Raw genomic sequence first — 22,539 nt, 5'->3', positions numbered from 1 at the left:
GAAGAAGTCGACGAGGGGATGTGAGAAGACGAGGGGAGAGGCGGGGGAGGGGCGGTGGGGAGAAGGGGTGAGAGCTTGGGTTTCTTGGAGGGAGATGGAGCGGAGGAAGGGAAGGAGGGAAGGAGGCGGTGGTCGGCGGAGACGCGCTTGCGGCTGTCGGTGAGAGCACCCATCGCCGCCGGCGGAAACCCTAGCCAGGCGAATTGGGGGGAGAGCTCCCTTCCTTCCCCCAGGCTGTCTCCGCTCGGGTGCACAGCAGCGTGGCCTTGCCGAAGCAGAGATCCCGTCGCTTTTACCGGGAGCTACCGGCGCCCACGCGCGCCCCCTTCGGCCTTGTTTGGCAGGAGGGGATAATTTAAGATTACAAGGGATTTTTTTTTTTTGAATGTTGGTAGCATTTTCTACCAAATTCATTGATTAGAAGGAGAGAAAGTCGAGCTACAGGCGTACCCAAGGCGAGCGCCGGCATGCGCAACAAGTGCGCAATTTTCTCCCAGGCATACCGCGACCATGGGCACTCAATAAGCAGGTGGGTTGGGGTTTCGAGGTTCCTCTCGCATAGAGGGCAAAAGTAGTTGTTCTCCCATCCTCTACACAGCAGGGTGTCCGCAGTTAAAATTTTACCCAACATGGACGTCCACAGGAAGAAGCGGCACTTGCGTGGAGCCCATCCCTTCCAAATCAGGTTGTGTCCTTCCGCGATCGCCGAGCCTTCGAATTGGAGCATATAGGCGGATCTCGCGGAATACTCACGGTTTGGCGTGAAACGCCATGCAATTACATCTGGCTGGTCTTCCTGTAGCACCACGTTGTCCAGCTTCTCCGCAAGGCTAGTAAGCTCCTGTAGCATGCCATCAGTTAGCCCATTTGCAAGATCAGCCAACCATGCCTGAACCCTCAATCCATCATGCACAGTCCGGTTTTTCCTAGCTGAAATGGCGAACAGGGATGGTGTCAGTACTTTGGGGCATTGTCCGTCGAGCCAGCGATCATGCCAGAAACTGGTTTTCCGTCCGTCGCCAATTTTGATCTCGGTTGCCATGGCAAACAACATGCGCTCCTTGTCATCGCATGGGAGTGGTGCCCGTGCCCACGGTCGGGGTGGATCCTGCCAGGCCATCCACAACCATCTTAGCCTTAGTGATGTACCAAATTTTTGTAAGTCTAGCACCCCCAGACCTCTAAGGCTTTTCGGACGGCAAATTTGGTTCCATCCCACTCTGCATTTGCCCCCGCTACACATGGCCTCCCCACTCCAAAGCCAAGAGCGGCAGAGGTGCACTAGTCGCTTTATAACCCAGGCGGGCAGTTTGTGCACCGTCATCATGTATATGGCCAATGCGGTGAGCCCGGATTTGAGCAGGACGAGACGTCCACTCTTAGCCATCAGACCGCCTTTCCAGACTGCAATTTTATTTTCGAATTTCATCAAGAATGGATCGAGGTCCGCCTTGGTTAGGTTTCTGAGGGAGAGAGGCATTCCCAAATAGGTAACCGGAAAGGATTTGCATGGGATTCCAAGGGGTGCCAGGACTGTTGCTAAATTGATGGCTGCACATCTTATTGGCAAGGCCACACTCTTATCCGTGTTCACTTTGAGTCCTGAGGCTTGCGCAAAGCAATGAAGGAGCAGATGTATCATTCGGGCGTCATTCACGTTGGGATTCATGTACATAGCAACGTCGTCGACATAGAAAGAGCAGCGCATCATTGGGGTACGTCGGGGCAGTTTGCTAAGCAGGCCTCGCGAAGTCGCCAGATTCAATATCCTTTGAAGCGGGTCCATAGCAAGGATGAAGAGGAATGAGGAAAGCGAGTCCCCTTGCCGCAGCCCTTGCCGATGTTGGATGGCGTCGGTGAGCTACCCATTAAGGAGCACACGGGATGTGGATGTCCGTAGCAACATGGCAATCCACTCGCGCCATCGCGCTCCGAATCCTCTCGCCTCAAGCATGTCAAGGATGTAAGGCCAGGAGAGCGAGTCGAAAGCCTTCGCAATGTCCAGTTTCAGCAACAGTGAAGGCTTCTTTGCTTTGTGTAGTTTTCTGATCATGCTTTGAACATACAGGAAGTTCTCTTGTATGCGACGCCTCTTGATGAATGCACTTTGGCATTGATCAACTAAGCCGGCTAATTTAGGAGCTAATCTGGTTGCTAGGATCTTAGTGAAAATCTTGATGATGCTATGGAGCAGTGATATTGGCCGGAAGTCTTTAAGAGAGTCAGCCCCTGTTTCTTAGGAATCAGCACCAAGATAGCGGTGTTGACGCGTTGCATACCCTGGCTATCCAAACGATAGAGTTGGTTCATAGCTTCCATCAGGTCGTCCTTGATTATTTCCCAACACGATTTGAAGAAGCCTCCTGAGAAGCCATCTTTCCCTGGCGCTTTGTCTGCGGGGATTTCGTCAATCGCTTGCTTTATCTCCTCTAGCGAGAACTTACTTTCCACGCCCGACAGGTCCACTTGGTCCAGATCAAGCTCGTCCTAGTTAAGTGTTGTCGTTCTCGGGTGCTCTGAGCCGAATATGTTTTGGAAGTAGTCGTGTGCATGATGCCCCATCTCTTCGGAGGCAACTATCGGCCCTGAAGGTCCCTGTAGCAGGTGTATGGTATTGCGTTTATGCCGCGCGTTGGCTTTCCTTTGGAAAAACTTGGTGTTGGCATCACCGGCTTTTAGCCAGAGCACTCTGCTTCTCTGTCTTAGCTTTATTTTTAGGAGCACGGCCAACCCCAAGCTTCTTGATTTGAGCTTGGATCTCAACTCCCTCTCCTCGGGGGTTAGCGGTCTATGGTCCTGGGCAGTGTCCAATTGCAGGGTGATTTCGTTTACAATCAGCAGCTGCTTATGGATGTCTCCTACTAATAATTTGCTCCATGCTCTCACATCCTTGCTAAGCCGGTGAAGTTTGCAATTGAGCTTGGTTATTGGCGAGTGGTTTCTCACATGTCCGTTCCAGGATTGAGCAACAACATCCTGAAAGCCTTGAATATGCTGCCAATAAGCTTCGAAACGGAACCTTCTGTTCGTCTTAATAATCATGTCGTTGACGAGGAGCAACGGACAATGATCGGAGACGGAGGAAGATTTAGGCAGTAGCTTGGCGCCGGGAAAGAGCAATTCCCACTCAACATTGCAGAAAGCGCGATCTAATCTAACGTGGGTCGGGGAGACTTGCTCGTTGCTCCAAGTGAAACGGCGTCCAATGAGCGGGATCTCGTGCAGGCTCGATCTGTTAAGAGTGCGGCGGAATTTGTTCATCCATCTACGGTTGATTCTCCCATTGTTCTTGTCTTGGGGGTCTTTTATGAGGTTGAAATCACCAATAACCATCCATGGCTCCATCATGGAATTGTGGATCGCTGCCAGTTCCTCGAGGAAGGCAGGTTTCCGGGCGTCATCGTGCGTGTTGGGGATCGTAGCAGAAATTTAAAATTTTCTACGTATCACCAAGATCAATCTATGGAGTCATCTAGCAACGAGAGAGAGGGGAGTGCATCTACATACCCTTGTAGATCGCGCACGGAAGCGTTCAAGAGAACGGGGTTGATGGAGTCGTACTCGTCGTGATCCAAATCACCGATGATCCTAGCGCCGAACGGACGGCACCTCCGCGTTCAACACACGTACGGAGCGGGGGCGTCTCCTCCTTCTTGATCCAGCAAGGGGGGAGGAGAAGTTGATGGAGATCCAGCAGCACGACGGCGTGGTGGTGGAAGTAGCGGGATCCCGGCAGGGCTTCGCCAAGCGCAAGCGGGGAGGAAGAGGTGTCACGGGAGGGAGGGAGGCGCCAGGGCTTGGGGTACTGCTCCCATGCGCCTCCCCACTATATATAGGGGTGGAGGGGGCTGGTTTCTTGCCCTCCAAGTCCATTGGGGCGTTGGCAAAGGTGGGGGAAAGAAATCCCATCATTTCCCTTCCTCACCGATTGTTATCCCCCTTTTTTAGGGATCTTGATCTTATCCCTTCGGGATATGATCTTATTCCTTCTAAGGTGGGATCTTGGTGCGCCTTGACCAGGGGTGTGGGGCCTTGCCCCCACTACCCACGTTCATGTGGGTCCCCCCATGTAGGTGGGCCCCACTTCGGAACCTTCTAGAACCTTCCCGGTACAATACCGAAAAATCCCGAACATTTTCCGGTGGCCAAAATAGGACTTCCCATATATAAATCTTTACCTCCGGACCATTCCGGAACTCCTCATGACGTCCGGGATCTCATCCGGGACTCCGAAAAACTTTCGGTTAACCGCATACTAATATCTCTACAACTCTAGCGTCACCGAACCTTAAGTGTGTAGACCCTACGGGTTCGGGAGACATGCAGACATGACCGAGACGACTCTCCGGTCAATAACCAACAGCGGGATCTGGATACCCATGTTGGCTCCCACATGTTCCACGATGATCTCATCGGATGAACCACGATGTCGAGGATTCAATCAATCTCGTATACAATTCCCTTTGTCAATCGGTACGTTACTTGCCCGAGATTCGATCGTCGGTATCCCAATACCTTGTTCAATCTCGTTACCGGCAAGTCACTTTACTCGTACCGTAATGCATGATCCCGTGACCAAACACTTGGTCACATTGAGCTCATTATGATGATGCATTACCGAGTGGGCCCAGAGATACCTCTCCGTCATACAGAGTGACAAATCCCAGTCTCGATTCGTGCCAACCCAACAGACACTTTCGGAGATACCCGTAGTGCACCTTTATAGCCACCCAGTTACGTTGTGACGTTTGGCACACCCAAAGCACTCCTATGGTATCCGGGAGTTGCACAATCTCATGGTCTAAGGAAATGATACTTGACATTTGGAAAAGCTCTAGCAAACGAACTACACGATCTTGTGCTATGCTTAGGATTGGGTCTTGTCCATCACATCATTCTCCTAATGATGTGATCCCGTTATCAATGACATCCAATGTCCATAGTCAGGAAACCACGACTATCTGTTGATCAACGAGCTAGTCAACTAGAGGCTCACTAGGGACATGTTGTGGTCTATGTATTCACACATGTATTACGATTTCCGGATAACACAATTATAGCATGAACAATAGAAAATTATCATGAACAAGGAAATATAATAATAACCATTTTATTATTGCCTCTAGGGCATATTTCCAACAGTCTCCCACTTGCACTAGAGTCAATAATCTAGTTACATTGTGATGAATCGAACACCCATAGAGTTCTGGTGTTGATCATGTTTTGCTCTAGGGAGAGGTTTAGTCAACGGATCTGCTACATTCAGGTCCGTATGTACTTTACAAATATCCATGTCTCCATTTTGAACATTTTCACGAATGGAGTTGAAGCGACGCTTGATATGCCTGGTCTTCCTGTGAAACCTGGGCTCCTTGGCAAGGGCAATAGCTCCAGTGTTGTCACAGAAGAGAGTCATCGGGCCCGACGCATTGGGAATAACTCCTAGGTCGGTAATGAACTCCTTCACCCAGATTGCTTCTTGTGCTGCCTCTGAGGCCGCCATGTATTCCGCTTCACATGTAGATCCCGCCACAACGCTTTGCTTGCAACTGCACCAGCTTACTGCCCCACCATTCAAAATATACACGTATCCGGTTTGTGACTTAGAGTCATCCAGATCTGTGTCGAAACTAGCATCGACGTAACCCTTTACGACGAGCTCTTCGTCACCTCCATAAACGAGAAACATATCCTTAGTCCTCTTCAGGTACTTCAGGATATTCTTGACCGCTGTCCAGTGTTCCATGCCGGGATTACTTTGGTACCTTCCTACCAAACTTACGGCAAGGTTTACATCAGGTCTGGTACACAGCATGGCATACATAATAGACCCTATGGCCGAGGCATAGGGGACGACACTCATCTTTTCTCTATCTTCTGCCGTGGTCGGGCATTGAGCCGTGCTCAATTGCACACCTTGCAATACAGGCAAGAACCCCTTCTTGGACTGATCCATATTGAACTTCTTCAATATCTTGTCAAGGTACGCACTTTGTGAAAGACCAATGAGGTGTCTTGATCTATCTCTATAGATCTTGATGCCTAATATATAAGCAACTTCTCCAAGGTCCTTCATTGAAAAACACTTGTTCAAGTAGGCCTTTATGCTTCCCAAGAATTCTATATCATTTCCCATCAACAGTATGTCATCCACATATAATATGAGAAATGCTACAGAGCTCCCACTCACTTTCTTGTAAACACAGGCTTCTCCATAAGCTGTGTAAACCCAAACGCTTTGATCATCTCATCAAATCGAATGTTCCAACTCCGAGATGCTTGCACCAGCCCATAGATGGAGCGCTGGAGCTTGCGTACCTTGTTAGCATTCTTAGGATCGACAAAACCTTCCGGCTGCATCATATACAATTCTTCCTTAAGAAAGTCGTTAAGGAATGCCGTTTTGACGTCCATTTGCCATATCTCATAATCATAGTATGCGGCAATTGCTAACATGATTCGGACGGACTTCAGCTTCGCTACGGGTGAGAAAGTCTCATCGTAGTTAACCCCTTGAACTTGTCGATAACCCTTAGCGACAAGTCGAGCTTTATAGATGGTAACATTACCATCCGCGTTTGTCTTCTTCTTAAAGATCCATTTGCTTTCTATCGCTCGCCGATCATCGGGCAAGTCTGTCAAAGTCCACACTTTGTTTTCATACATGGATCCTATCTCGGATTGCATGGCTTCAAGCCATTTGTCGGAATCTGGGCCCGCCATTGCTTCTTCATAGTTCGAAGGTTCACCGTTGTCTAACAACATGATTTCCAAGACAGGGTTGCCGTACCACTCTGGCGCGGAACGTGTCCTTGTGGACCTACGAAGTTCAGTAGGAGCTTGATCCGAAGTACCTTGATCATCATCATCATTAACTTCCTCTCTAGTCAGTGCAGGCACCACAGGAACATCTTCCTGAGCTGCGCTACTTTCCGGTTCAAGAGGTAGTACTTCATCAAGTTCCACTTTCCTCCCACTTACTTCTTTCGAGAGAAACTCTTTCTCCAGAAAGGACCCGTTCTTGGCAACAAAGATCTTGCCTTCGGATCTGAGGTAGAAGGTATACCCAATGGTTTCCTTAGGGTATCCTATGAAGACGCATTTTTCCGACTTGGGTTCGAGCTTTTCAGGTTGAAGTTTCTTGACATAAGCATCGCATCCCCAAACTTTTAGAAACGACAGCTTAGGTTTCTTCCCAAACCATAATTCATACGGTGTCATCTCAACGGATTTTGACGGAGCCCTATTTAAAGTGAATGCGGCAGTCTCTAAAGCATAGCCCCAAAATGAGAGCGGTAGATCGGTAAGAGACATCATAGATCGCACCATATCCAATAGAGTGCGATTACGACGTTCGGACACACCATTTCGCTGAGGTGTTCCATGCGGCGTGAGTTGTGAAACTATTCCACATTTCCTTAAGTGTGTGCCAAATTCGTGACTCAAATATTCCCCTCCACGACCTGATCGTAAGAACTTTATTTTCCTGTCACGTTGATTCTCAACCTCACTCTGAAATTCCTTGAACTTTTCAAAGGTCTCAGACTTGTGTTTCATTAGGTAGACATACCCATATCTACTCAAGTCATCAGTGAGAGTGAGAACATAACGATAGCCACCGCGAGCCTCAACACTCATTGGACCGCACACACCAGTATGTATGATTTCCAATAAGTTGGTTTCTCGCTCCATTGTTCCGGAGAACGGAGTCTTGGTCATCTTACCCATGAGGCATGGTTCGCACGTGTCAAATGATTCATAATCAAGAGACTCCAAAAGTCCATCTGCATGGAGCTTCTTCATGCGTTTGACACCAATGTGACCAAGACGGCAGTGCCACAAGTATGTGGGACTATCATTATCAACCTTACATCTTTTGGTATTCACACTATGAATATGTGTAACACTACGTTCGAGATTCATTAAGAATAAACCATTAACCAGCGGGGCATGACCATGAAACATATCTCTCATATAAATAGAACAACCATTATTCTTGGATTTAAATGAGTAGCCATCTCGAATTAAACGAGATCCTGATACAATGTTCATGCTCAAAGCTGGCACTAAATAACAATTATTGAGGTTTAAAACTAATCCCGTAGGTAAATGTAGAGGTAGCGTGCCGACGGCGATCACATCGACCTTGGAACCATTCCCGACGCGCATTGTCACCTCGTCCTTTGCCAGTCTCCGTTTATTCCGCAGCTCCTGCTTTGAGTTACAAATATGAGCAACCGCACCGGTATCAAATACCCAGGAGCTACTACGAGTGCTCGTAAGGTACACATCAATAACATGTATATCACATATACCTTTGGTGTTGCCGGCCTTCTTGTCCGCTAAGTACTTGGAGCAGTTCCGCTTCCACTGACCACTTCCCTTGCAATAAAAGCACCCAATCTCAGGCTTGGGTCCATTCTTTGGCTTCTTCCCGGCAACTGGCTTACCGGGCGCGGCAACTCCCTTGCCATCCTTCTTGAAGTTCTTCTTACCCTTGCCTTTCTTGAACTTAGTGGTTTTATTCACCATCAACACTTGATGTTCCTTTTTGATCTCCACCTCCGCTGATTTCAGCATTGAATTAATATACCTCAGGAATGGTCTTTTCCATCCCCTGCATATTGAAGTTCATCACAAAGCTCTTGTAGCTCGGTGGAAGCGACTGAAGGATTCTGTCAATGACTGCGTCATCCGGGAGATTAACTCCCAGCTGAGTCAAGCGGTTGTGTAACCCAGATATTTTGAGTATGTGCTCACTGACAGAACTATTTTCCTCCATCTTACAACTGAAGAACTTGTCGGAGACTTCATATCTCTCGACCCGGGCATGAGCTTGGAAAACCATTTTCAGCTCTTCGAACATCTCATATGCTCCGTGTTGCTCAAAACGCTTTTGGAGCCCCGGTTCTAAGCTGTAAAGCATGCCGCACTGAACGAGGGAGTAATCATCAGCACGCTGCTGCCAAGCGTTCATAACGTCTTGGTTCTCTGGGATGGGTGCGTCACCTAGCGGTGCTTCTAGGACATAATCTTTCTTGGCAGCTATGAGGATGATCCTCAAGTTCCGGACCTAGTCCGTATAGTTGCTGCCATCATCTTTCAGCTTGGTTTTCTCTAGGAACGCGTTGAAGTTGAGGGCAACATTAGCATGGGCCATTTGATCTACAAGACATATTGTAAAGATTTTAGACTAAGTTCATGATAATTAAGTTCATCTAATCAAATTATTCAATGAACTCCCACTCAGATAGACATCCCTCTAGTCATCTAAGTGAAACATGATCCGAGTCAACTAGGCCGTGTCCGATCATCATGTGAGACGGACTAGTCAACATCGGTGAACATCTTCATGTTGATCGTATCTTCTATACGACTCATGCTCGACCTTTCGGTCTTCCGTGTTCCGAGGCCATGTCTGTACATGCTAGGCTCGTCAAGTCAACCTAAGTGTATTGCGTGTGTAAATCTGGCTTACACCCGTTGTATTCGAACGTTAGAATCTATCACACCCGATCATCACGTGGTGCTTCGAAACAACGAACCTTCGCAACGGTACACAGTTAGGGGGAACACTTTCTTGAAATTATTGCGAGGGATCATCTTATTTAAGCTACCGTCGTTCTAAGCAAATAAGATGTAAAACATGATAAACATCACATGCAATCAAATAGTGACATGATATGGCCAGTATCATATTGCTCCTTTGATCTCCATCTTCCGGGCGCCATGATCATCTTCGTCACCGGCATGACACCATGATCTCCATCATCATGATCTCCATCATCGTGTCTTCATGAAGTTGTCACGCCAACGATTACTTCTACTTCTATGGCTAACGTGTTTAGCAATAAAGTAAAGTAATTTACATGGCGTTATTCAATGACACGCATGTCATACAAAAAATAAAGACAACTCCTATGGCTCCTGCCGGTTGTCATACTCATCGACATGCAAGTCGTGATTCCTATTACAAGAACATGATCAATCTCATACATCACATATATTTCATTCATCATATCCTTTTGGCCATATCACATCACAAGGCATATGCTGCAAAAACAAGTTAGACGTCCTCTAATTGTTGTTGCATGTTTTTACGTGGCTTCTATAGGTTTCTAGCAAGAACGTTTCTTACCTACGTAAAACCACAACGTGATATGCCAATTTATATTTACCCTTCATAAGGACCCTTTTCATCGAATCCGATCCGACTAAAGTGGGAGAGACAGACACCCGCTAGCCACCTTATGCAACTAGTGCATGTCAGTCGGTGGAACATGTCTCACGTAAGCGTACGTGTAAGGTCGGTCCGGGCCGCTTCATCCCACGATGCCGCCGAATCAAGATAAGACTAGTAACGGCAAGTAAATTGACAATATCGACGCCCACAACTGCTTTGTGTTCTACTCGTGCATAGAAACTACGCATAGACCTAGCTCATGATGCCACTGTTGGGGATCGCAGCAGAAATTTAAAATTTTCTCCGTATCACCAAGATCAATCTATGGAGTCATCTAGCAACGAGAGAGAGGGGAGTGCATCTACATACCCTTGTAGATCGCGCGCGGAAGCGTTCAAGAGAACGGGGTTGATGGAGTCGTACTCGTCGTGATCCAAATCACCGATGATCCTAGCGCCGAACGGACGGCACCTCCGCGTTCAACACACGTACGGAGCGGGGACATCTCCTCCTTCTTGATCCAGCAAGGGGGGAGGAGAAGTTGATGGAGATCCAGCAGCATGATGGCATGGTGGTGGAAGTAGCGGGATCCCGGCAGGGCTTCGCCAAGCGCAAGCGGGGAGGAAGAGGTGTCACGGGAGGGAGGGAGGCGCCAGGGCTTGGGGTACTGCTCCCATGCGCCTCCCCACTATATATATGGGTGGAGGGGGCTGGTTTCTTGCCCTCCAAGTCCATTGGGGCGTTGGCAAAGGTGGGGGAAAGAAATCCCATCATTTCCCTTCCCCACCGATTATTATCCCCCTTTTTTAGGGATCTTGATCTTATCCCTTCGGGATATGATCTTATTCCTTCTAAGGTGGGATCTTGGTGCGCCTTGACCAGGGGTGTGGGGCCTTGCCCCCACTACCCACGTTCATGTGGGTCCCCCCATGCAGGTGGGCCCCACTTCGGAACCTTCTAGAACCTTCCCGGTACAATACCGAAAAATCCCGAACATTTTCCGGTGGCCAAAATAGGACTTCCCATATATAAATCTTTACCTCCGGACCATTCCAGAACTCCTCGTGACGTCCGGGATCTCATCCGGGACTCCGAACAACTTTCGGTTAACGGCATACTAATATCTCTACAACTCTTGCGTCATCGAACCTTAAGTGTGTAGACCCTACGGGTTCGGGAGACATGCAGACATGACCGAGACGACTCTCCGGTCAATAACCAACAGCGGGATCTGGATACCCATGTTGGCTCCCACATGTTCCACGATGATCTCATCGGATGAACCACGATGTCGAGGATTCAATCAATCTCGTATACAATTCCCTTTGTCAATCGGTACGTTACTTGCCCGAGATTCGATCGTCGGTATCCCAATACCTTGTTCAATCTCGTTACCGGCAAGTCACTTTACTCGTACCGTAATGCATGATCCCGTGACCAAACACTTGGTCACATTGAGCTCATTATGATGATGCATTACCTAGTGGGCCCAGAGATACCTCTCCGTCATACGGAGTGACAAATCCCAGTCTCGATTCGTGCCAACCCAACAGACACTTTCGGAGATACCCGTAGTGCATCTTTATAGCCACCCAGTTACGCTGTGACGTTTGGCACACCCAAAGCACTCCTATGGTATCCGGGAGTTGCACAATCTCATGGTCTAAGGAAATGACACTTGACATTTGGAAAAGCTCTAGCAAACGAACTACACGATCTTGTGCTATGCTTAGGATTGGGTCTTGTCCATCACATCATTCTCCTAATGATGTGATCCCGTTATCAATGACATCCAATGTCCATAGTCAGGAAACCATGACTATCTGTTGATCAACGAGCTAGTCAACTAGAGGCTCACTAGGGACATGTTGTGGTCTATGTATTCACACATGTATTACGATTTCCTGATAACACAATTATAGCATGAACAATAGACAATTATCATGAACAAGGAAATATAATAATAACCATTTTATTATTGCCTCTAGGGCATATTTCCAATAGTGCGGACCATAGACCGTGGTCAAGGACCAAGCCGGCCCTCCTCCCTCCGGAGTGAATGTTGCCATGATAGAGAACTCTCAGACTGCGATGTTGCTTACTTTGAAGCAATCAGACCGCCAGCATAGTAGGATCCCGCCTCTCATACCATCGGCGCCCAGGGCCGCATGCTCGTCAAAACATGGTCCTACGATCTCTCCACGGTCCCTTGCAGAGGTGCTGGCTAGTTTGGACTCTTGGATGCACACAATGGAGCATCTGGAACCATCAATCATGGCTCGAACAGAAGCGTGTCGCGCTCTGTCGTTCAGGCCTCTCATGTTCCAATTGATTAAAGAAAGTTGTTCATTCATAGGGAAACACTAAGGACATGCAAGTCGGCTGCGAGGCAGGCCAGCTACAGGTAGGAGCAACAGATCGCTTGGCAGCCCTCTGGCCGCACACACACAAGTTCAGATAGGAGCTAATCATAGGGAAACAAGTAGACTTGCAAAGAGGCGCAAATAAGTGCGCTACATCGCCCTGGCGGCGAGCTCGTCCAGGATGGCCTGGAGTTCATCGTCCAGGAGGCGCAGCTGCACCGGGGAGGTGAGACCGGCTATCTCGGCCAGCTTTGCCACATTCTCTGATGGCATCGGTGAGCGGAAGAAGTGGATGTACTGGAGCAGCGTGTCGTCATTGAAGTCCTCCACCCGCCGGATGAACCCGAGCTTGACACTGATCGCCGCCTGCGAGCGCCTTGAGGAGGAGAAGTTGGAACACTGCCGAGACAAGCGGACGCTCTGTCTAGGGCTCTTCACGACTCCGAGAAAGCACTGCCTGAGCGGTCGTGACGTCTTCTTTGGTGCCCCCAGGAGAGAGTCAGATAGCAGCGAGGCGATCTTGCTGATGAAGGCCCATTGTTCATCGATATGCAGCTCGGAAACTTTGCTGGTGATGGCAGTGATGAGCCCTGGACCGGATAGATTGGCCGCCGCCAACGCCCTCCTGGCTCCAGTTTCTTCCACTGAAGGAACATGTTCACAGGCCTGGATGCCCACCGGATGCATGTTGGTCGTCGAGGCGCCGGCTCCAAAGATCACCTCCAGGCCGGTGGCCCAGCTGGGCTCCCATCTCAGGCTATTGAGCTGGGCCGAGCCCCAGGCAGGTAACCAACAGGGGGCGCCTTGTAGAGTCATGGTGTCCCAGCCGCCTTGCAGATTGGTGGTCTCCCAGCCTCCTTGAATCATCATGGAAGATGGGCCAGGAAGACCCCACCCCCCAAGCTCTCTTGTCCCAGGGATGGTGGCAGTGCAGGCAAGTCATGGTTGCTCTGCGTGGTCGCGCAGAAGTAGGAAGCAACTTTTTTCCACTGCACAATCCCCTTACTGTCACCCTGAGGGGATAATCCCTTGTGTTCGGGCAACTCCTGCAGCAAACCCGTGCCGTCACCCAATCCCCTTTTTTCCACCTCAAACCTCCTGCGACTGGGGGGCGTGCGAGCCGCGAGGAGTACCTCGATGCTCAGAAACCCCGTGGAACCGAGGGGAAAGTGAGGGGATTGTAGGGGCTGGCCCGTTCAAGCCCTCCGTACAAAACGCCACTCTAGGGATCTTTTGGGCTTGTTAGCCCAACAGGGAATATCCTCTGAAAGCCCTCAAAGCCCTGTCTACCAAACAAGGCCTTCATGGGCCGACCCACTCTGGCTTCCCTCCCCCGCTCCCGCTTCCTTGTTCGCTCGCTATAGCATGTTGTGAGGGGCTTTGTTTGGCGGAAGATTTACATTTGCAGAAGTTGCGAGTGGCGTCGGATGCTCAGGGGTGGTACGTGATATTACTGGAGGCAGCCGCTGCAGCTACAGCTCAGTGCTACATGAAATAGCAAGGCGCAGGAGCATGTTTGAGGAGGTGACCTTTGTTTATCAAGGGCGTGTATCAAATGGAGAGGCTCACCTGCTAGCTAGATACTCGGTAAATTTGGATTCTGGTCGGCATGTATGGCTCATGGAGCACTTACCCCTTTATTGTACCGAAAAGTGTTGTTATTGAATAAAGGCCGGCCATATTTTCCTCAAAAAAAAAACTAGCGTTGCTTGCTCCTTTAAAAAAAACTAGCTTTGCTTTCTTTTGCTTTTTTTCGGCTGAGCTACTATTTCAAGGCTCATAAATAAGGAAAAAAATAACACACAAAAATCATGAATTATGAAAAAGTTCATCGATTTCGAAAAAAGTTCGTCAATTTTGAAGAAAGTTCATCGAATACGAAAAAGTTCATTGATTTTGAAAAAAGTTCATCGAATTTAAAAAAAGTTCATCGAATAATGAAAAAAGTTCATCGAATTCGGAAAAAGTTCATTGATTTCAAAAAAAAATTCATCAAATTTGAAAAAAATACATCGATTTTGAAAAAAGTTCATCGAATCTGAAAAAAGTTCATTGAATTTGAAAAAGTTCATCTAATTTAAAAAAAGTTCATCGAATTTGAAAAAAAAACTTCAACACTCTTGGAAAAAATTCAATGAATTGATGAAAGTTTGTGAATTTAAAATCATGAATTTGAACGAGTTCGCGCTTTTAAGAAAAAGAGAAAAGGTAAAAGGAACAGGAGAAAAACGAATAAGAACCGCGACCTGGAAAAAGAATAAAAGGGGGTAAGATGGAGAGCGGCGTAACTGAGAGCGAGACCATCTAGACACGTAATCCTGGTCGTAGGTCCTCCCGGGGATCTGAGCTAGTGGGCCCGTCAGGACAGATACGCGTCTAAGGAAAAGGGTTCGACCGCCCAAATACGACGAGGAACAGTGATGTACGATCGTCCCCGGGTCACGTTTTTGAAAACAAAGTGACGGCAACGAGCCGAGCCGTGGCTCGCGTCCGTTTGCGGAAACTGTGCGTGGATCAGATAGGTGTACGTACCGTTGGCTCAAAAATAACGCCGTTGTTGCCACTTCGACCTTTCTCCGTCATGGGTCAGCCGTGGCCGACCCTCCTACCAGCACGCCAGCGGAAGGCGAAAAAATGGCGGAGGCAAGCAATATGGGAGAAGGAGCCTCCCCGCCCGACAGCAGACTCGAGTTTCTACTGGATCCGGTTGACAGATAATTGCTCTGTCCTACTCCTCTGTTCTTTCGCCCTGCAGCCGCGCGAGCGGATTATGGCGACAACGGGCCTTTGATTTCTAAATCATGCTGTAGGTTTCCGCTGAGAGAGGCGATTGCATAAGTGTGACAGCCAGATCTGTTGGTGTCAAGGGGCGTCGTGCCGTCAGCCACGGCTGGTGCCGAATTCTCCTGCACGGTTGTGGTTGGACACCTCGGCGGCGCTGCTGAGTGCGGTGGCAAGAAGAAAGAGTCGCCAACCCAGTCCATGAAATCGACCGGGAAGGTGAACCCAGAGGCGCCGGGGTGGACCAGAAGGTAAAAATGAAATTAGTGTTCTTTCTGACGGTATGGTTTTGATTTTTGCAAGTAATGTCACATATTTTCTGTGTATGTCAATGGATGAATGAGGCTATGATTATTTGTGTCAGCTGGTTGTACTCCTAATTATTTTTGTGATAATCCATGTGTACAATTAGCATAGATTGCGATCATGATCAACTGATACACCATTGTATATGAAAGACAAATGCAGCATCTAAAACATCTGAATATGATTTCAGGTTGAGAGTTGGCCGTGCACCTCCGCATAGGGCACCCTGCCCTGGTAGAGTCACTCTACTGGAAGAAGCAATCCGGAGGTATGCTGATAAACCATCGGACAATGTTGTGAAACCAAAGATTGGGATGAGTTTTGACTCCCTGGGGAAGCCTACGAATTTCTCTAACCTGTATTCCTGGAGCTTGGATTTGGTATGAGATATGGCAAGAGACGCCTGAACGTCGAGAGCGGACAAAGTGTCTGGATACTCGGTTAGCATTTGAAACCAAAATATCACGAAACCAAAGTTTTTTTATTGCTTGCACTGAATTTCACTTCTAAGCTGAACAAAAGATAAATTTCATTTGCAGGGAAAGCCTGAGCAGCAGAATAGCTGGTCTTGCTGGTGCGAGTGCCCTCCAATGATCAGACTTCTTTAGAGCTGCTCACAATTGATGGTTCATCACTGAGCACCGGTGAAGCCACAACTATTCATGTCCCTTACTTGCGGTGAAAAAGGCACAAAAGATTTGGTGAAGCGGCTTAGGGGAAATAATGTGAAGCTCAACAAGGTGTACAACATAGTTGGCAGCTTCTTCGGTTCATCTCAGAGACTCAGAATGTGCCTTTCACAAAGCGGTCTTCTCCGGAATCTGTGTGGCCGGATAAGTCGAGACCAGGCTGATCACGCTGATGTGAACAAGACCCTTGCTGTGTTTAAAGAGATACAGCGCAACGACCCAGAGTTCACCTACTGAGTATAAGGGGATGAGGAAAGCAGAATCAAGAACCTTATGTGGACAAATGGAAACAACAAGCTGCAGCACAAATTCTTTGGGATGTCATCACATTCGACACAATGTATCGGACTAATCTGTATGACACGTCCTTTGGGTTGTTCGTTGGTGTGAACAATCACTTCCAGAGCGTAATCCTAGCTAGCGTCTTGATGTGTTATGAGCAAGTCGAGAGCTTCCAGTGGGTGTTCTCTGAACTTCTGAAGTGTGAATTGCCTATGTAGTGTCAGTTTTCAGAAAACAACCTTGTTTATGTGATGGTTCAGTGGTTGAATGATATTATTCTTGATTAACTTGTTTTATAGAAGCAAACAATGCTGCAGTCACAAGTCTTAGAAAAATCAGCAAGGCAGTACTGGTGGTTTGTGAGAACTGAACCTTTGAATCCAGTGAGAACCAGGATGCTGGTATCTTGAGTCCAGTGAGAAGTGAGAACTGAACCTTTGAATCATTTTTTGGGGCACTGTTAAGATTCTTTTGATAGGGCCTAGTTAGTGCTAAAAGCATACAGTCATGTTGGCGTACTTGTTATAAAGTTCCTCTCATTTCACTCCATTCAAAAAAAATTTGCAGATTTATACAGCTGATCAGACCGTATACTTTGCTGATTGTTTGCGGAGGGACAACGTGATAGCTTGCTCTTTCCTTGATCATTTCATTGCAATTGTTCGGGAAATTGCACAACGTACAGCAGATTTCTCTCTCGTAGCTTGCTCTAGTTTTCTCTATGCCTTCTTAAAGCTGCTGTGAAATTTTCAAACTGATAGCTAACTTAGAAAATAGTAAGATTGGAATAATTACTTGCTAATGCCCGACACTTGAGGTGGAGACCGGTGTTCTGAACTTAATTGCTTTTCACACCTAACAGGAAAATATGTGAGAAGTTTAACTGTCCACATCAATCTTAGTCAGACTGGTAAAAGTCTTTTTCAGGTTAAAGTAGCCATATTAAGCCACACATCCTTTTCTCTTCAACAACAAGTGCAAACCTTTCAAATTATACAGCAGACGGTGTAGAAAAAAGATATACACGAGTTAAAATATAAGATCCTAAACTCCTAGTACACTTCATTCAAAACTCTTGTGCTGATTAAACTGCCGTTTGTGAAGACATAGTATAGTCGAGCATTCATATAATGATTTCCAAGTACAGAATTATCTCTTAATTCACATCCCGGAAGAGAAACGTTCTCCAAGCCTCATGCTCGAATTAAATTGGTATGCACAAGTATTACTCCCTCCGTTCCACAATATATTATTATTTTTCAAGCTATGTTAGCTTGAAAAATGATCTTACATTTGGGACGGAGGGAGTATTTACAAACTGGATTAAAAAATGTGAGCATGACTACTGTCTACAATATTTTTGATTATGCCAATGACCATCTGCCAATGCATCAGTTCTTATTCATCTCACTCACAATCAACCTATTTCTGTTTTGTGCCAGGCCAAGTCTTCCAAGCAAAACAGCAGACCAAGTCTTCCAAGCAAACTAGCAGGAAGCAAGAAACCAGGCAGTAGTTTGTAATCCTGTTGAGTTTACTGAAATGGGCATCATGTTTACTGAAGGCGCATCATGTTTCAGAATTTTGAGTGTTCTCTCGCTGTACACTGAATCTTGTGTCTTGTGTCTTTCTGTACACTTTCTGAATGAGCAAGAAACCAAGCAAAACGTTGAGTTTACTAAATCTTTGTCTTTTTGTACACTGGCTAGTAATCATCGACTATACATACACTGCTGTAGTTTGTGTTTCTGTTACTGAAAAGTACTCCGTAGACAAGTATCATCGGCTGCACTAATTCTAGTGGTGTGTGGGTTGTGCGGGCTGCACTAGTTCCTGTCAAATTCTCCTGCACTAGTTTGATTGATGCACAGTTCCCTGTCAAATTGGCTTACGCGGGTGTATGCGGGCTGTTTGCACGATGAAGGAGAACCAGAGGCGGACATGGCTCCCGATCTGGTAGCGGCTGGTACGCGGCCGTTCGTTGCGTCCGTCAACACGCAGTGGAACAGGGAGGCCCAGGAAAAATCCTGATCCATCCACGAGTATCCTGTACAGGTCCGACAGAGTGATTGAGCAGCAAATTAATGCATGGGCCCCGCCCTGGAATACTTTGGTAATACGGTTGTCGCATGCAGTGTGGAATACAGAAAACGCATGCATCCCGATGACAGCCAACGAACGTGATTTCGGTATCAGCTGGCGCCAGGATCAGATGCGAATATTCGGGTAAGATGTAGAGGGAATTCCTTATTTGGCCCTTTTTTAAAATTTATTTCCCTATTTGGCCCAAAATAAAATTTCTTCCCTATTTGACATCTAAAGTAAATTTTGTTCCTTATACAACACTTCCGTCCATTTTAGGCGGTAACAGGGTTAAGTGCAAGGTGAAAAGACCATTTTGCCCCTATGATTAGTTATCACGTTCTAAACTACAGTGCTACACATAGTATGCCAATTAGCATATCGTTCTGAATTTGATTACATGTTCCAAAGTACAGTATTATACATAGTCACATCTCAATCACATACTACTAAATACTCCAATTAAACACGGTCTCCTACGCGGCTCGGCACCAGGAGCAAGTATATATGTATATGTTACCTATACCGTGATAAAAAAGGAAATGAAGGGACTAACGAGCGACACGCTTCCGTGGCAATCAGTCGGCGTCCCCTGTTCTTGCGTGCGTGTGTCTTGAGTTGTGACATCGATCTACTAGCAGGCGACTTGTACTTAGTACGTGCAAGTGCATCTAGTGAAAATTGATCCAGTTGCTTACGTACTGCTTGTACGCGAGTATCGCATCGGCGGCCGGAAAGTAATCACCCGCGGCTAGCTTATACGTGCATCTCGTCGACATCGACATGTACTCGGACTCGGACGTATTACAAACTATGTCTCGACGGAAAGTACACGACGAGTCACAACCTGTGCCAACATCCTCTTTTACCAATTACTTTTCGTTACCAGTTGCACGTGTCTCAGATTGCCGGATCGCGTCTAGCCTAGAAGGCATTGGGGCCGTAGATGTCGACGCCATGGCCGCTCCACCGTTCTGTCCATGGCCCCACTGGTCGGCTTGGGCGTTGCTGTGCTATCCGCAAAAAAAGTATTGTACTGGCCATCGACATGCTAGTACAAGTTTGGATGTTTTGTACAGCTTTTACATGCACAGACCAATTTACCTTAGGAACAAAATACTGGACCTTACATATACATGGGCAGCACCTGTTGAACATCCTTAATATGTGTGAACTGATTACTTTTTAGCTACACCCAGGGTAGTTGCACACTGTACTAGGGGCAAAATGGTCTTTTCACTTTGCACATAACCCCATTACTGCTTAAAATGGATGAAAGTGTCGTATAAGGAACAAAATGAACTTTAGGTGTCAAATAGGGGGATTTTTTTTATTTTGGGCCAAATAGGGAAGCAAATTTTAAGAAAGGGCCAAATAAGGAATTCTCTCTAAGATGTATTTGAATAGACGTGAGGTTGTGTCGTAGTGGTAAGGGCTTTGCACTCTCCTGAAGGAGCTCTTGAGTTTGAACCTCACCCGCGCGCTCCTTTTTTGCTTCCGTTTGGACAGAAAAAAGGGCGAAAATGGAACGGGCGCATAAGGCTACGTTTAGGATTTGCCCTTTTTCCCTTCTCATTTTTTATCTCCTAGCACAACGCTTGTGTTCTGCTATGGAGCCGACCGATCAAATGGTCGGCCCGCCACGCCCGTAAACAGGCCTGGCCTCCCCTAAAAAGACAGGCCTGTGCCGGCATGGCCCGCGACGATCAGTTTATAAGTGGGCTGTGATGTGCCAGCACCTGTGCCTCACCTCGATGGGCCAGCACGGCACACGGTCGGCCGGCCCGCATGCTTTTTAGCCTTTTGGGTCATTTTTGGCCTTCTAGGCCAATAATTAATAACGGGTCAAGTCGGCCGTCGGGCCTTACCTCGACGGATGATCACGCACACAGTGTGTCATGAACCAAGCATGACTTGTTTAGTCGTGTGACGGGTTGGGCACGCATGCTCGTGAGTCGCCCGTTTGGGCAGCTATAATGTGGACTGAGCTACGATGAATGTAACCACATGAGATCATTGTCGGAATCAACGGGAGCAGGGAGGACGAACCTTCCACCGGCGTCCATGAGTGTGTCGATGTATCCCTTAAAACTCTAAGCTCCCTTGACGGGAGAGCTCATGGTTGATCATGGGTTGTGGGCAGCATGGGTGGGCCCCGCCTATATGTGTCTGCACCATTGAGTTTGACTCTTGAGTCTGCTCGTGTGTACTGTGTCCCTTTAGGACGCCGCCTTTGTGCGCGTGTCAGCGTCACTCTGCTTTTCTTGGGTTGGTGTGGACCTGCCTTCCCTGCGATTGGGTTCCGATCTTTTGTTCCTCCTGCACATTTGAGTGAGGGACTGAGGGGGCGGCAGCTCTGATTTCTCTTGGGAGAGTGGGTGTTGGTGTTCTTGGTCGGAGGGGCGGATCCAGCCCTGCTCGCTCCTTCTTCCCTGCGTTGGCTGCTTTAGTGTTGCTAGCCTCGGAGGGACTCGCGACCTTTGTTGCCTTGTGGGCTTGCAGCATCTACCTCATCCTTCTTCGCCACGCTTGAAGGTTTGTTGTTCTCCCTATTCCCTATAATTTTTGGTCAGATCTATGTTGTCTTTTGGTGCGGGCCGGTGGATTGTATCTTTCCGGATGCTATGTGCATGCTGGGGTGGGTCGCACTGCTAGTCTGCGTGTTTGATGTGGCCAATGTGTGCCAATTTTTTTGTTAGTATTTCTCTTCTTCTTTTTTCCTGTCTGGGCTGTGACATACGGACATTCAGGTTGGTAGCGCCACAAGTTTTTTGTTATTATGCCGAGCAAAGTGGTCATTTAGGGAGTGTTTTTAGGGGTTAGCCATTAGATGATTATAGGGGGGTTCGACCTCATTCCAAAGGGCGATATGTGAGTTCATCATTATAGTGTGTTATTGGCTGCTATACTTCATGCCATTATTTTTCTTTGCAGGGATATGGTATTCACAGCCTTATTCCAAAGGGTCAGATAGCAAGGTTCCAATCACTATTGCAAGAGGGGCAAGTGTATTATGTGCAGTATGTGGAAGTACCTTTGGTGATCAGGCCGTATAGGACACGCTTGGACTAATGTCACAAAGGTGGATCATGTGTGGTTTACTTCCATTGTACGTGTATAGGCTTCGCTTTACGAAGGACATAGCGGAGACGGTGACAGACAAGATTTGCCTCACTCGTAAATGTGGCCCATTTGTTACCTTTCTTTCTCTTACTATTTGTTATTGCTTGTGCTTATTTTATGGTTTTGTTTATTGCATGGTTTTGTGTAGGCTTCATAGGGTGTATCAATGGAATCTCAACTCTCATATGGCTAGACATTAAAGGCAGGAATACTTCTGAGAGGAATCATTGGATGGCAGATGGAAGGTGTGTCCTTCTCCTTCTCTTTGAGGTGGATGTCATCTGTGGTGTTAGTATTTATATCGATATGTGTTCGTACATGTTTGTTGGCTCATGAATGTGTTGTGATCATGATATGATTCATTGGCGTTCGATTTAGTGTGTTTGCTCAGATATACTGTTCTTCAGGCATTATGGGGTGATAATTCTTGTGCAAATAGATGGTGATGACCTTATGTCGGGACCCCGATCCCATGTCACACCGGTTTAGCAAGTAACACATCATATCACTTTGCGGCCTCACGCACAGTATTCCCACAGCTGCAGCCTTACCTTGGCCGGGACCGTTTGCGCCTTTTTGGCTCACGTATATGATAGTGTCTCTAGCATCCATATGACAGAGAACCCGTGCCGACATGACTAGTCGTAAACCCAAGGTGGCACAAACTTACAGGGACAGGCATACATGACCCAGCAATGCACGTGTCAGTCAGCAGCGAGTGTAACCGGGC

The 22,539-nt window shown here is 47.5% G+C and overlaps 1 protein-coding gene and 1 long non-coding RNA gene across 3 annotated transcripts in view; one reads left to right on the top strand and one right to left on the bottom strand.

The window, feature by feature from the left end:
* Positions 1-309, bottom strand: part of LOC123078232 (ubiquitin-like-specific protease ESD4) — a gene marked incomplete in the record, with an annotated part of 5,228 nt that extends 4,919 nt beyond the window's left edge. Inside the window, 1 exon segment of the mRNA XM_044500661.1 lies at positions 4-309. Coding sequence (XP_044356596.1) covers positions 4-173 — 170 coding nt within the window.
* Positions 310-15,100: 14,791 nt separating this feature from the next.
* On the top strand, positions 15,101-18,288 carry LOC123078231 (uncharacterized). 2 transcript variants are annotated; one of them, XR_006437199.1, is made up of 5 exons: positions 15,101-15,252; positions 15,357-15,578; positions 15,824-16,073; positions 16,173-17,026; positions 18,047-18,285. It is a non-coding gene; the product is annotated as an uncharacterized lncRNA (long non-coding RNA). The 2 variants fall into 2 exon arrangements; XR_006437198.1 differs by having other exon boundaries at positions 15,106-15,578; positions 18,047-18,288.
* Positions 18,289-22,539: the final 4,251 nt, after the last annotated feature.

Source organism: Triticum aestivum, chromosome 3D (genome assembly GCF_018294505.1).
Source record: "Triticum aestivum cultivar Chinese Spring chromosome 3D, IWGSC CS RefSeq v2.1, whole genome shotgun sequence".
NCBI lineage: Eukaryota > Viridiplantae > Streptophyta > Magnoliopsida > Poales > Poaceae > Triticum > Triticum aestivum.
This window is presented reverse-complemented; position numbering and strand designations above follow the sequence as displayed.